The sequence below is a fragment of the Microtus oregoni genome, unplaced genomic scaffold, assembly GCF_018167655.1.
Source record: "Microtus oregoni isolate MIOR12 unplaced genomic scaffold, Mior012 000009F_ref0000495, whole genome shotgun sequence".
In the NCBI taxonomy this organism is placed as follows: Eukaryota; Metazoa; Chordata; class Mammalia; order Rodentia; family Cricetidae; genus Microtus; species Microtus oregoni.
This window is the reverse complement of record NW_024543068.1, coordinates 14,349,814-14,365,767: the sequence shown is the minus strand read 5'-3', so window position 1 is coordinate 14,365,767 and position 15,954 is coordinate 14,349,814. Positions and strand designations below refer to the sequence as shown.

At 50.6% G+C, this 15,954-nt stretch overlaps 1 protein-coding gene across 5 annotated transcripts in view; it reads left to right on the top strand.

The window, feature by feature from the left end:
* The window catches only part of Rgs6 (regulator of G protein signaling 6), a 513,656-nt gene that overhangs the window by 483,941 nt on the left and 13,761 nt on the right, over window positions 1–15,954 (top strand). For 4 of the 5 annotated variants that reach the window (XM_041658039.1, XM_041658042.1, XM_041658040.1 and 1 more), the window contains exons 16-17: window positions 2,080–2,169; window positions 5,738–5,791. In XM_041658039.1, coding sequence (XP_041513973.1) covers window positions 2,080–2,169; window positions 5,738–5,791 — 144 coding nt within the window. The remainder of the gene's footprint in view (window positions 1–2,079; window positions 2,170–5,737; window positions 5,792–15,954) is intronic. The other variant, XM_041658043.1, reaches the window with a different exon arrangement.

Here is a 15,954-nt window from a genome sequence, read left to right as displayed (position 1 = left end):
TGTGTGTGTGTGTGTGTGTGTAAAATATATTTCCCACATGTCCTTTATCTGTTCGTAAACTGATGGGCACCTTGATTAATTCTGGGTCTTGGCTATGTGTCTTTTATGCTGGGTCGGGAGACATCTTGGCACAGTCTGGCCATTGTTCCAGGATTCTCTAGCCAGGCTACAGCCAGCCCCCAACCCCCCAAAAAACTCCTGCAGTTTCCCACCTTAACCCAATCCTCAGGGCTAGAAAGAAAGAACTGGATACTTTTCTTGAGAACCTGGGTTTGATTCCCAGTACCCACAACTGTCAGTTTCTGGGGATCTGATGCCCTCTTCTGACATCTCCAGGCACTGCATGCTTATGGTACACAGACATACATGTAGGCAAAACACTGTTACAAATAAAAATTAATTAAAATGAAGAAAAAAACGTGACCTCCCCAACTGATGTGAGGTCTCCGCCACCTCCATACAAGGTGTCCTCTGGGAAGAGAAGCCAGAAAGAGGCTCCCAGGGGTAAGCCCTGACTTCCATCTGGGCTGTCTCTCTTCACTGACCAGAACTCCATTCCCTTTGGCACTGAGGCCATTGCCCAGCTTTCTGAAGGGGCAGGGAACACTATAAGGGACAAAATTTCCTTTACCCAGGCCAGCTGCCAACTAATACTCCACCATCTTGGATGGCCTACTCTCCCTCCCTGTAGCACTGCTCTTGGGCCAGACAGGCTCGCCTCCATAGACAAACCATCCTTCCTCCATGCCTCTCTGTTTGCAGACTGGGACTGTCTGCCTTTGAGAAGAATAGACTCTGAGAAAGAACGTGTGCCTGGAGGAGTTAGTTGTAAGCCAGGGGTCATATGTTGGGCCAAGGGTGTGGGTCTTCTCAGAGCCTTGGGAATGCAGCAACAGCAGTAGCCTCCTCCTAGATGCTGCCCTTAGGCCTGGCGTGTGTGCCCAGATGCTCTATGAGCCAGTCATGAAGGGTCGCCTTCCAGACCAAAATGATGGTCCTAATGTACACAGGCCGATTCATATTGTTTCCATGTGTGTCTGTGTGTGTGCACATGCAGAAGCCACAGGTGGATGTCCAGTATCCTCTATTAAGTCTCCACTTTATTTCCTTGAGACAGAGTCTCACTGATACTAGAACTAGGCTGGCAGCCAGCAAGCCCCAGAGATCCAACCCACCTTCTCTGCTCCCTACTGCACTGGATTTGTAGGTATCCACAGCCGTGCCCAGCTCTTTACATGGGTGCTGGGAGTTCAAACTCAGGTCCTGATGTTTGCACAGCATGAGCTCTTATCCACTGGACCGTCTCCCTCAGACCTTCTAGGCTACTTTTTGAAGCTGTGCTTTTTAGAGACTCTTGTAGACTCCCGGAAAGTTGTTAAAGACCTACAGAGATGGACCATTCATCCAGCTCCCCAGAGGTAACATCTTGCAAAACTGGAGTAGAGTGATTATTGTAACTTATTGTAATGATGGCGCCGCCATCCATTGATTTTGTTCAGGTTTGCCAGTTGTATTTGCACTCACGTATGTATGTGCTTCATTTTTCACATCTGTATCACTTGTGCAGATGTGCCAAGATACAGAACCACCCGTCACCACAAATATCCTTCCTGTTGCCTTGTCTCACCACCTATTGCCCCATTCCTAACTTCTGACCACCACTAATCTGTTCTCTAGCTCTCCAATCTGTCCTTTCGAGACTGTTCTATAAATGAGATCAGATGGTATACCTGAGGAGCAACGTTTTCACTCGTCGTATTTACCTTGCGAGTCTCCCCAGGTTTGGAGCAATACCAGTGGTTCATTTTCTCCCACTGTCGCTACTGCAGCTTTAACCACTGCATACCCCAACATGACACTAAGACCTCATTACAAATCCTTTGAGATACAGACCTCTTGCTCTGTAAGAGAAAATGTCATTTGACATGTGACGTGGGAGAGGTGGGACACACCGCAGGTTTTCCTAGCTCCGTTCAAACGTCCCTAGGTTCCTGTGGCCGCCCACCCCCAGGTCAGGCGGATTGTTGCATGCTTTAGCTCCAGCTGACAGTTCTTTCCCTACTCTTCTCCCTTCCCCAGGAGCACATCTACAAGCTGATGAAGAGTGACAGCTATGCTCGCTTCCTGCGGTCCAATGCTTACCAGGACCTGTTGCTGGCCAAGAAGAAGGTATCTTGGGAAGGGCAAGCTTGTCTTTCTTAGCACTGTTGACTCTCGCTGCTGCTTGCTGCTGGTGTAAAATGAGAATATCATCCCTTGGGTTTTGTTTATTTACTTTTCTTTTCTTCTCTCCCCTTTTCTGTCTGCCCCTCTCCAATCAAAAACAAGTGAGGAAGGTTACTGACCCAGCCTCCCCCGATACCGAGGCTACGGCATTCTGCTCCGTGTTCCCATCCCCTCTGTCTGCCTGTTTTGCCTACAGTGAGAGGAGGGTGACCAAAATATCATTGCCACAGTGGCTCGGCTCCAGAATGTCAGGTTGGCAGTGACCCAAGCAAATCTCTTAGGACAGCAAAGAGATTTTTCACTGCCAGTTCCCTTCAGTCATTCCCAACAGGTCCTTCCTCTCCAACCTGACTAGAAAGGGAGCGTATAAAGTGAGGATCAGGACACCCCCACCCCCCACCCCAGGAAAGAAAGTCTTGCCAGTTTTAACGGATCTACCAGACATCTGAATCATCACTAAAATAGGGCATTGATCCCTTCTCGTCATAACCTGGCTCACCATTTCTCTGAAGTTTTTCCCGGTTACTTTAACTAGGAAGTAACCACCTCCCAACCACTTCCTCCTCCTCTTCCACTTGGAATTAAATCATGGCTCTTACAGCCCTTGGAGACTTGGTTCACAGAGCCCAGAGCCCCTCAGCATGCGGGTGATGAGTGCCTGGAAGGGGTGGGGAAGGAATGCAAGAATGATACATGGGCTAGGAAAGGGGAGGGCAAGAGGCAGGGCTCATGAGTCTGGTGAACACGCCAACCTTCTGGACACTTCCGCTCCAACCTGAAGGCCATGTGTGGTCAAGTGTGACTCTACTTGCTCTAGGTTCTACGCCTTCCATTCTCACTGCACACGCACGCACGCACGCACGCACGCTTCTCTTCTGCTGGTATCCAAACCCTAGTCCCCAAACACACGGTTGTCCATCCACAGGCTTTCTGTTGGGCTACCTTTTCAGCCTCACTCTTCTCTGTGTACTGGCAACTGTACCACATGTTTGCCTGTCTGCCCATCTGGTTGGTACCATATAACTCCAGGGTCCTAGAGAGCATTTACTTCTACCTTCTTGTTCTTACACCCCCACCCCTTGTCCTAAGAATCCTAAGACTCTGAGAAAACTGAAAGACCTTCCAGAAGTTCTACTGTCAAAAAAGCTCAGCTCTGCTACTTTCCAAGCCCCTCTTGGAGTTGAGCTCGTGGGATGGAGAATATGAAACCTTTGGCCAATTCCCTTTATGGAGGATGGGTTCCTGTAGATGGGGGATGAGACTCCCCCACACACAAGTGGCTCTGCTGCCCACTTTTTCAAGCACTGGAAGAAAGATCAAGGTCATAGAGACTTTGGGCACTTAAATCCTAAGTCTCATGGGAGAAAGTCAAGGGAAAATTTATTATTTTTTTTCTTGAGGCTCAAGTCCCCTAAACTGACCCCAGTTAGGGCACATTTAAGGCTCTAGCAATTTCACCAATCTGTGCCTAGCTACATAAGCATTTAGAGTAAAGGTCAGACGCCATTTAGTCTCCCCAAGGTTGTGGGGAGGGAAGATGCACCTCAATCCAGGAAGCGGGCTAAACTAGCTGAGTTTGCAGATCCTTCCCAATGCAGCCAACAGTCAAGAGGCCAGGGAAATGGGGCAGCAACTAACCCCTTCGAGGGAAAGGTTGCAAATGAAGTTCAGTAGTTACCCCACAGCCCTCAAATTAAAGGATGTTCTTCTGGCAGAAAGCCAGGGTGCCTGCTCATCTCTTCAGTATGGAGCAGTTATTCCCCCATCCATGTCTTCCTGAGAGTCTCCAGGCACCAGACTTGTAACTCAGCACCTTCAGGAAGGCCCAGAGCATCCTCCGATTCCAGTGGTGCTGCGGTTCATCCTCTGATAGCGTGTGAGATCTCCACCCTCCCTCCAGCCCCAGAGATTAAGAATCGGCCTCCTGTTTCAGCTGAGAGCCATGCCTGGCAGAGTCTAGAAGCACAGACTTATGCTCTGACTTATGCGCTGTTGTAATGGCTCTTCCATTTTTCTGCTATCCTCAGAGGAGAGGGGAGTTGCTCTGGAGAACTAGATTCTAAACGAGGGTGAACTGGATTTTGATTGACAATGATGTAGCAGTGATGATGGGTTTCCATAGCAGCTCAAAGGAAACCCAACTGTGTGGCCAGGGGATAAGAGTAACAGGTCTAGAACTTGCTTGACTTGACTCAATATCTGCCCTCTGCTGTATTTAGGATGAGAGCTGAGCTTTGTCCCCCTCCATAGCAGACTCTGGGTATGGACCAGACATGGATCCCACAGATCCTATCTGAGAAGAAAGCCCAGCCCAACTCTATAGTCACATGTCATTTGTCTTGTGTTTTCTTTCTGCAACTTCATCTCTGTCTTTCGGAGCTTGGTTAAGTCAGTAGGGGGCATGGGTGGATGCCAAAAACGGCTGCCTTTGCCTGACCCTTGTTTCCAGCACATTCTAGACCCACAGACAGCTAGCTGCTTCTTCAGTTCCCAAGTTGCAAGTATTTGTCGTGTGTGTGTGCACACACACATGCACACGCACGCACACATGTGTGCCTGTGTGTGTCCTCTAAATTTGTCAACCTTAGGCTGAAACAGGAGGCATTTGGGATCGAATTCCATTCTTTCTGGGTAGGAAACTTGGGGAAAGGGTCAGGCAGGCACCATATCTCTTCCTCCTGAGAGGCCTGTAGTAGAACATTTTCAGCTTTTGCCTTCTCTTGCCTCTGCTCCTTGAACCTGAACAGTTCCCCCAGGAGGATGCTGAGCCTCCTGAAGCCATCCCCAGTTCAGCTTAGAAGTGTTACCACTTGGGACCTGAGAAACTGTTTTCTGCTCAGAGCTAGGCTTGTTTCCCGAGGCCTCAGCCCCCTTTGTCATTGCAAAGTACTTGAGTAGCCTCTGCTTGCTCTCAGGACACAGAAAATCATTAGGAAGGCGCTGAAGTTAGCAGCTGTTTCTCTAGGCAGGAAAATCCTCAAGAGAGAAAACAGTCCTGACCCACACTCACAGATGAATTCAGGACTCAGCCCTGGCTGCTTCCAGAGTCCCATTGGGATCCCAGCACCGCCATACATGGATAGCCCTCAGAGCTAGTCTGTTCTGTGTCACCACTCGGAGGCCCAGGGGCCTCCTGGCCACAACCACCCAGGGCCCTGCTTCTGAGCCCAACTGAGAGAGTAACAAGCAGCCATCTTGAATGGCCACCAGGGCACTCCAGAAGGCAAAGGCCCTGTAGTACTACCCATAGCCCTTCTATAAAAGCCCATTCCCTCCTCTCACTCCCCTGGGCGCCAGAGAGGCAGTGTGTTTCTCCAGGGCTTCTGTTTTCCTACTCTTCATCAGCTCTGCCAACAGCTCTGGCCGCTTCTCACTGCCCGTTTTGCCGCATTTGGCTTTTGTGTTTTGTTCTTTAGCTGTGGCTGCTGCTGTTTAGAAATCACGTGAAAGCTGAAGATTTTTTCCCCCTGTATTTTTCTTCCTACCCCTTTTTTTTTTCTCCCCCTTAAAGCCAGAAAGTGAGCAAGGTCGTAGAACTTCCCTAGAAAAGTTCACGCGCAGTGTGGTAAGTTCAGCCGGTGTTCTGCCCTCCATGTTCCTTTCGCTTTTGGTTTTGGGTTTTCAGATCTTTTTTGTCCTGTTTTTTCTTCTTTTTCTTTTTTTTTTTTTTTGGTGGGCGGGAGTCCAGTGCTTCCCCTCCTCTCCCCTCACTCCTTTCTTTTGCCAGTGTCTGCAGCTTCTCTTCCAGGGATGGGATTGCAAAAAGAGCAAGCATTCCCCCCCCCCCCCCACCTGCTGCAGAAGGTTCACAGCTCAGGGCCCAGCCTGTGCCCGGCCACAGGATGGGATCTGTGGCCTCTTTTTGAGCCTCTGAGGAGGAAGGGCCCTTACTGCTCTTGGGGCTGGGGCTGGGCCATCTGAGCATCTTCTACAGCGGCCTGGGGAGAAGGCCTTGGAACAAACCACAAACCAAATTGGCTGAGAACCATCACTCACCTCAAAAAAAAAAAAATCCAAATTTCCCTCTGTGAACACTGACCGTCATGTTAGTGTGGGTCGCTGCTGTTGCTGCAGTGTAGGCTGCTTTTGCTGTGTGCAGGAAGCAACCGCGCTGCATGGGGTGTGGCACTGTGGTCCAGCTGGTGTGTGTATGTGTGTGTGTGCGCGCTAGTGGCCTCTGCATGAGTACCCACAGCCCTTGAGGTCCCTTATCAGCCTCATTTGCATAGTGCGGCCTGGGGAGGAAGACAATTACTGAGTCCCATAACTGTGCCAAGGGTTTACCAATCTCCCCAGTCCCTAATTCTGATAAAGGAGTACAGACAGGATAGAGGTTCCCTGTCCCTGCAGGGAAATGGCCTTTCCCCTTTCCACAACAGCTTGGTGAGGCAGCGACATGAAGGGAGGCAGGTAAGAGCAGTTCGTGAGGTTCCTATGGGATCTATGCCGTGGCTTACATGGCACAGGGCAGAAACATCGACCCTTTCCATGGTGGCTTCTTCTCCAAGCCTAAGACTGGATGCATACTGACTGGTCTAGAAGAAGCCATTGAGTTCATGGCACCCTGCCTGTACTATTAATATCAAACTATCAGCAACCAAAATAGCAGTTGCAGGGCACTTGGAACTGGCCACCTTGCTCTTCCCAAAGAGCGGGACCCACCGACGCTAACTTGCCTTGTTTCCCCACCTCTGTGGAAGAGCAAAGTCCTTGTAAAACATGACTACTGTATGATTAGTGCCCTTTCAGTGCTTTCTAAATAGTCTAAGGAATCCTGGGTTGACAGCTACGTAGCCATTTTCCTGTCGTAGCAGGATGCATTTTAACGACATGTAACCGTGATTTTGAATCCACCAAATGTATGCATCATAACACCTCAGGGAGGTAGGTGGCAATTAAAAGAGCGAAGCGCCTCTCTGTCTTCATAGGCTTTCTCACAAGAGAAAACCTGCAGACCGGGAGACCTGTTGGCCCCTTGTCCTTACAGCTGGTTTGCTGTGGCCATGTGGTCATGAAGGTGACATATGCACGGTCAGAGGCCAGGCCCGTTGGACCTCTTCATAGGCCACCACAATGGCTTCATAGAAAGCGGGGGGGGGGGGGGGGGGGCTTTCTGTATTGAGCTGTGGCCTGGCTGCTGTAAATAGGAGAGGTTTAGAGACTGAGCCGACAAGTTAAAAGCAAGCCATAGAGGCAACCAGGACTTTCAGGTGCAAATTGAGAAAAGGGAGCTTTCTTTGTGGTCTAGCTGAGCTTGGACAGCCCTGTGCACGCTCTTTAGGTAGACAGCGAGGATGAGGTTTAGAGAGGAAACCTGGTAATGTGGACAAGATGTGCAGGCTTCTTCCCATGAGAAGTGGGTATCAGGAGAGGCAAAGACAGTCTCAGCGAAGATCTGTGAAGGGCATTTATTGGTGTCCCTTCACCTCGGAAATATTGTCAGCTCAGTGGACCTCAAAAGTCTGTTGATGAGCAGAACAGGAAAGTGCCTGCCTCTCCATATGGCTGGCATGCCATGTGAATTCACAAAGAAATGGCTGGAAAGCAGAAAAACAGCCAAGCTCTTGAGACTTAGGCATTTATGTGGCAAAAGGTCCCAGGTTTTAAAGCAATTCCCAGAGATTCTTTCATGAAAGGAAGACTCTACTAGGTGATACATTCAGGCTTTCTGGTTCCGTGATAGCTGCGGATTGCCACTGACCCTTCCCTGCTCCTTGTGAGCTGTAGGTAACACCCCAACCCCAGAGACCATCTCTCTGATTCTGCTACTCAAACTCAGGTTCTCAACATCCCAGTATTTTAACCAAATATAACCAACCCATAAATATGCCTGTTTTCTGAATAAGATATACATACAAAGTGTTCAGCTTCTCTAGAAGGTTTACATTGTTCCATAAAGATGAGGAGGAGGATAAGAAAGGAAAGGAAGATTTTCTTGTGTTTCCTCTGCTTACCATGAACAAAATGAAGGGCTGGTTTAGTATTTCCATGTCCCTGAGATCGATAAGCAGACCATCCATATTCGCCACTGATGGAGAACTTGTAGGGAAAAGCAAAGCAGTTCACTAATAAGGGCATGGGGCTGACTGCCATTTAGAATCAATTGACGGTGGATTTTATCCAAGTGGCTAGAGAGCCTAGTCAGACTGTGAGTCCAGGAAGTCCAGAATTCTCCCCCGGAGAATTCGTTCCTTGATAAAGGAGGAACAGCTGCAGAGAGAAGGCCGAGTCTCAGGACATGTCATGACATTGAGGGAGCTGTCTGTTAGAGGCCAAAGACATCCATTCCTAAGGAGTAGCTGAGCATTCCATGGAGGCGTTCCTAAGGCCACGCTCTTAGAGTGCAGAGGTCTGGCTATCCGGTGAAGTGGTGCTGGGAGGGCTTCTCCCTCCAGCGGAAGTTTTATTTAAAGTCACCCAGGGCTTTAAGGTGCCAGGAAAATGTGGAGGGTGTTGTGGCCAGCATTATGTCATCTGGCAGACTGGAACCATATAGCTTACCTAAAACCCTGCTTCTCTGACGGCAAAGGCCGGGTTCAGAACCAAATATGGATCAGAATCCGGGGTGGCCTGCAGCTAACCTGTAGTAGTGCACTCTGCCTTAGAACTCCCTTTGGTGGGCCCAGCCCCGTGTGCACCCCTCTGGCCATTCATCACAGGCTTTTCTCGGCCTCCACCATCAGTCGCCTGTACACAGTTAGTAATCCACCACTGTCCATGGGGCCCTTGTTCAACGAGCTCTAGCTTCAGAGAGGACGATGATACACTGTAACTCCTCAAAGGGCTTTCAAACATGGAATTGGGCCAAAGGAACCTGTTTTAGAAAAGTCTAGAATCCAAGAGAGGTAGACAGCAAAGGTGGAAGGTGCAGAGAGACCAAAGAAAGGGGCAGACAAACTCAGAATTGCTCAGAAGACAGCGTATTAGGGACTTACTGGCAGGAGCATGCTCTGAGTAGCAGGAAGATGAGAGTCCTACACTCCAAGGTAAGAGAAAGGGGCCATGTGTGCCAAGCCAGACAAAAATGGGCCTTAGCTAAATAAAATGTACCAGGACTTTTTCAAACACTCTTAACATATCAACCGAGATGCGGTCCAGGTTTCCGTGGCCAGTACCAAATGCTTGGTTGACTAACTCTGTCTTACATGTTCTATTTTATTCACTGGGGGAATGTGTCTGGTGCCCATGAAGTCCAGACAAAGGGGTCAGATCCCTTGGCTTCAGGTTCACAGACAGGTGTGAGACCCCAGATGTGGGTACTGGAGGGCTGAACTCAAGTCCTCTGCAGGAACAGTGCACACTTTAACTGCTGTTGGGCTGACCATCGCTGCTAGGTTGGTCCATCCCATGTCATGTGGAAGGCATCTGGCCAAGGTTCCCTAGCATGCAAGGTGGCAGTTGTTGTCAAGAGGTCAGCAGCGGGGTCAGTCATCAGGGCAGGGATCCCTTTGTGAGCCAGAGTCCATCTCTTGCTGGTCTTTCTACAATGGCTATGATATTTGACATCGGCATTAGGAAATACCCGACAATCACTGTGGGCTGCCTTTTGTGCTATCTCCTCTGGGGTCCTTTGGTGGGAAACCCATCACTCACCTTGAAGGGGAAGGGTATGTCCAAATGCAGACCACTGTCCAGGGCCCACTGGCCTGCCAGACTTTGCTGCCTTCCTGGCTTTGTGGTGGAGGGATGATAGCACATGGGAAGAGAAGAGGGTGGGTGGCCAGAATGTCTCCTCACACAGATCTCACTTTGATGTTGATAGCTAACCATAGACAGACAGCAGGCTGACATCTCCGCAGGGCAGGCCCGTGCTAAAGAACCAGGGGCTTCTGGAGAGGCAGGAGAGGTGAGAGGAAGTAAAAGAGGCTCTAGCCCAAGAGCAACGGCAATGCCATTTCCTCTTTCGGATGGCAGCTGAAGCCATCTGGTGTGAACTCTGAGCTGGGGAGGAGGAGACAGTCCCCTGTCCCTTGTACATAGTATCAAGGAAGACATCTCAGAGTGTGGCGGCATTTGAGTGGAACTGAATGGTGGTCCCAGTGTAGCTGGCAGCCACACCCCTTTACCTTCCCCCACTAAAGCTCCAGCTACCCCTTAAGACTTCCATCTGTTCTAATTATGAGCCGCAAAGACAGAACACAAGTGCCGAGCAGGGCCAGGGAAGGAGTGAGGAATGTGGAGGGTGGTATTTCTTGGACTACAGCAGGAGGGCTGGAAGCAGAGGGCTCCTTGGCACATGACCAGTGGCATCTCTGACGATGGGCTTTTTGTCCTGCCTGCCAAGAAATGCAGGGTGGGGGTAGAGGAAGTCAGGTGGAGATGAAACCCAAGGAATCAGCCAGCTGTCATTCCTCTGTCCCCTCCCTCCTCAACAGACAGCTAAAGAACCTGCTGGATGTAGGACTCAGCCTCTCCCTGGGCCCTCACTCCAGGCAGCTCTGAGGGACATAACTTCAGCTCCAGGTCGGGGCCTTCTGGAAGGGTTGGGGAATCAGGGCAGTTGACCCTGTGACAGCATCACTTGCTCCCAGGGTTGCTTTCCTTCTGCCTCAGCATTTCCTGAGGAACGGCCTGGTGGGGATGAGTCTGCAAACGCTTAGACCTGGACCTCGGTCGGAAAACCTTCTCAGGTCTCTAGCTAGAGACGACTGAAACAGCTATACAGGACTGCCTTTGATGGCAAACAGTCCTCGGATCCTTTTGAAACCATAGTGTTCCAGACATTAGAAGCAGCCTCTCCCATCTAATCCAGCCATATTATAGCTAGAGACAGCTGCCATAATACATGGGTGGGGAGGAGTGAAGGTCTGTGTCCCCAGAGCAGCCTTAATGCCTCCTGGGCCTCCTCGATGCAGAGTAGCTACTGCCTTGCTGTGTGATCCCAGGCAAATGACTGATCCTGGAGAACTATTGTCCCCTCCCCTGCCTTCCCTGTATAATAACTTGGACTGGTTAATCGCTGGTGTTCCTGTCTAGTTGGGAATGTTCTGCAGGTGTGTGCCCCACTCCACACTGGGACTCCTGAGCCGTATGAATCATTCCCGAAAGTCGGAGAGAAGCTGCCTTTTTGTCCCATTAGTTACCTGATTCAGACATGTCTGACAGCCCTGGAGATTAGGAGGTGAGCGGTGGCTAGAATGGGAGTCAGAAGTATTTACAGACCCCAGACAGGCACCAGCAGGAGGACTGAAGCCACACCTCCCTGTCTTACAGGACAGGCCCTCTGACAACCCATGGCTCACTCCTGCACTGAATAGCCAGAGAGCAGGCAGAGGTCACAGAGAACAGGGAGCAGTGCCATCTTGCCTTGCCAGCTCAGCACTCCCTCCTTCATGTTGGGATGCCTTGGGCAAGTGGTTCAGGTCAGCTAGGCAGGACAGTGTCCCAGTCTTGCTGCTGCTAAATAGGGGTACCGTATACTGCAAGACCAAGAATGAAGTGTGGCCATCTGGGACTCATCACTATGCCCAGTACTTTGACAGGGGACCCTGGGTCTGAGCACGTTTTGAGATGAGTAAGGGGATCTGGGAGACAAGGATGTCACCATTACCGTCAGTGGGAGGCGAAGCCTCCTGTATTCTCGGTCCTCTGTTTCGGCCCATGGGAAGTGTGGTAAAGCACACAGTTTGTAGCTATAAAATTGAAAGCGTAGAAGTCTGTTTTTCATAAGCTGTAAAAGCAACTGAACCAGCTGGGCTGCTGGAAGGTAGGGAAAACACCCTGGTGAACTGATCAGCGGCCTCAGGGTCTGTTTGGTTGTTTTGTTTCTATACATTGTCATTTGGGGGCAGTTCATCATCCCTAGGCCCTGACACCAGAACCCCAGTTATAACAACTGAGGATACAATCTGACAACTAAAAGCACTCCCCAAAATGCCCTGGCCACCCAGTACCAGTTCAGAGAAGAACTATGTGTATAGTTCGGCATCAGGACACTGGAGTAAGCAAGTCTCTGGGATGCCCTCCCCTGAGCCCCCACATCACTGTTCCTGCCTTTTCTGAACCCCAGTGTGCCGTGCAGCTGACTGAAACTCCAAGTCCTCTGAGGCAGAAGGGCTCAGCTGGCAGCTGATTTCGATCCAGACCTCATCCCTGCCAGTCTCCCAGTGGGCAGGCTAGGGGCAGACTGTCTGTGCCAGGCAGGGATCTATTTTGGGAGGTGACCTGAGCCCTTTGCCATCCTGTTGCCTCCTGACCACCCCCACTTAGGAAAGTCATCATGCTGGAAAGTGATCCCGCTTTAGCGGTGGCCGGTGGGGTTGTGGGATTTCCAGCCTGTTTCTTGTCACTGTGCTACCAGACTCTGGCAGTTGTCCCCATGCACCCACATAGGGACCTCGTGGGCTCCCATCTGTCCAGTGAGAAGGCAGATCACTCAAGAGACTGTGTATGCCTCTTTAGGGGACAAACCCGCCCTGGTCCTGTCAGCAGGACAGACTAGAGAGAGCCACTTCAAGGCATTACTGGGCTTATAGGTCCTGGAAAGAGGACGAGACTACCTATCCCAAGGTCAAGGAGACTGGATGCTGTCTGTTGTCCAAACTGGAGAGTTGAAAGAGAAGTAGGGAAGCTAAAGATCAGAGGACTGGCAAGCAAGGCCATAAGACATGCAGATCTTCCCCCGACTTAATGAGTCACTGTGAAAACAAAGGAGTAGGTGCTTCCCTTTGTTAAAGCAGCTAGGATGTCTCAGGCTGCTGTGTAGTTAAGAAAGCGTGGTGTCGCAGGAGGAGGGCACACCTACGACGTACACATTATAGGGAAAAGTCTATAGGATGCTGCTTGGAAGCCAATGGCCACCCGGGACACTGAAGGAGAGCAGAGCAAGCTCAGCAGAGGGACTTTCAGTGCCCGGGCATCTTTCATAAAGCCAAGGAGAAGGTGCTGGGGCATTGAAGGCAGCTCCCTATTGGGTGGGAAGATAGACAGGGCCCAAACAGCAGTGGGTCTGCCACTCTCCCTCAACGTGGCCCTGTCCTTGTGAGTGTAGCAGCAGCAGCAGCACAGTCTCAAACAGGAGCGGGCCTCATTGGTTTAACATTTGGCAGGGCATTCTGTTCTCCTTTTCCTGGGTGACCCTAGTGACATCCTACTACTGGAAAAAAAGAAAACCTGTTAGATTTCAACCCAAAGATCGAAACTAATGTTTACTTCTGCCCACTTCTCCAACCTATCATTTCTAGCTTGAGGCTCTGATAACAGAAATGGAAATGATCACAGGCCAGAGGAGTGCTCCCTGCCTTGTGCTGCTCTGGGCATCTTCATGCTAACCTTCTGTATCCTATCCAGGGTTTTGATGAGTCAGAAGAAATTCAGAAGAGAAAGGGATTGTGAAAGTCATGACAAGGGAGACAGGAGTAGATAAAGATGTCTGGCCATGCCGGGCGGGTGGTGGTGACGCACACCTTCAATCCCAGCACTAGGGAGGCAGAGGCAAGCGGATCTCTGTGAATTGAAGGCCAGCCTGGTCTTATAAAAGCTAGTTCCAGGACAGGCTCCAAAGCTACACAGAGAAACCGTGTTTAGGGGCTGGGGTGTCTGGCCTCAAGCAAACCTGATGATCATCTTTGCTTCCCAGAATAAATGGGCCATCTAGACTGCCCCAATGGGTAAAGTAGAACAGGTGGCTAGAAGACCGTGGGGAGAATGTTCTGACAGCGTTTATAAGCTCCACGGTCAAGAACATTGCACGGGAGCTTTCTGCACTAAATTCCATAATGTCTTCCAATTGGAATCCCAGGCTATGCTAATTACTTAAGGGGTCTCGCCATGTTTAATTCAGTGGTCTACAAGCGGTGGGAAAGGTGAATGGGTTATAAGCAGGGAGCTTGCTGAGAGCGGAGAAGAGGGATCCATGAGTCTGCCTTGGAAAAAGCAAGTAAACACGACACACAGAAAGCAGGGGAAATTCAAGCACCAGAATTTCTGCCCTCCTTACATCTTCCCTGCCTCTCCCCTTCACTGACCTTGACCATTTGCTGCTGCTGCAGCAGCAGCAGCTGAGCCTTGGGCAACAGGACTCTCTCCTCTGCATGCCTGAAAGGAGGTCAACTGGCGAAGGGCACAGGCGCTCGTTGGCACAGGGGGCTGGGCACAGTCAGGAGCAGAGAGCATCCCGGCCCTGGGTTGGAAAAAGCATGGCTTGTCACAGTTCCCATCAGAATGGGTATTTTGTGGAAAGCAGAAAAGCATTGGTCTTTCCACCCAGTGCCACTGCGGATTCCAGGCGAGGCAGCAGACAGCACCAGGAGCCTAGCATGCCCCCAGGGGCTTCCGACCAGAAAAAGACTGCCCTCCCTGCCCACCCCTCCTCCCTGGTCCCACCTAGGGAGCCCATCTTAGACCTGGCTCTGGGGAAGGAAGGGCTTTCATGTCACATTCTTTTCAGCTGTCCTAGAACCAACCGGATTGTAGATGACACTCCCTCCAGCTTCACCAGGGGCTGCTTTCAGCTCATCCCAGGATTGCGTAATTATGGTGATTACAGCTCATGGCTTTTTCCCTCTCTTCATCTTTTGCTTTCAAATTCGTTGAGGCCTCTCATTAAACATGGCGATCCTGAGAAAGTCAGCAAAGTTTTAACAAGATTTTTTTTTTTAACGCAGAAGAAAGCTCAGACAGGGTTGGTGATTGTTATGTTCTCAGATGGTCCTTTAAATCCCCGATCAGGAGCAGCACGGGGCCTTGACCTAGGAGGTATGGGCGGGGAGATTCAGGGATCCAGGGGCACCTGCCTCCAATCGTCATCTCTCCCACAAACAGTGGGCTCGTAGACCCTCCATGTCTTGTTGAACACACAGACTAGCCAGCGAGAACCAAAAGCACAGCCCTGTAGTCTGCAGGTAGAGTTGGTACTGGGTGACAGCTACGATATGGTTCCAGAGCATCTATAAAGAACGTGAAGAGGAGGCAACCATTATTCTATGTGGGTGATCATGACCAGAGGTCATATACTTGGTGGAGGTTTCCTTGGTAATGATACAGAGCTTCAGAGCCCATCATTTGCTAGTCCTCAATCATAGTTCTCTTGACTAATTCCTAGGTCTGTAGGACCACCAAGGAGTATGGGTTGGGCGGTACCCACCAGGGCCCCCGGCCTGCCTTTCAGTAGCTTCTTCCAGGTGTGGTACCTGGTTCCCGCTAGGACCGTGAGCTCCAGAGATGGCAAGGACTGGCTGGTGCCGTGTGTATTGCCAGCAGGAGAGTATCTTTGGCCCCAGGCTGGGCCCTCTCACCTGGCTTCTCTGAACCTCTCAGCCTGCTCCTGTTCCTACCCAGTTACCTCTTCGGGTGTCCCTAACTAGAGGAGGGGCTGGGTTGCGACGAAGCTGCAGTAACTACCTAGGATTGAATGGCAGAAGCGTGGCCACATGCTCAGCCTGCAGTCTTCTTTCCTCCCACAGTTGACCTGTTTGTTTCTTCCCCCAGAGCCTCGTCCCTTTAGTGCTTACAGGAATTCAGAGACGGAAGTGAGTCAGAAGCAGGCAGCCAAAATGGAACCCCCACTCACTTGCTCTATCCGATACTGGTTTTAAGAGCTTGGAAGAGTCCCTCGTGGACCTGAGGGGCATAACAAATCCTGCCTCACAGAGCAGAGGTCAGCACTAAATGAGACTATGATAGTGACAGCTGCCATTGCCTGGGAACTCACAGTGTTAAATTAACCCTGTCAGGCTGGACATTGCTTGAGATGGACTTTGGTTCTCTCCTCCAACTCTACCCCTGTGT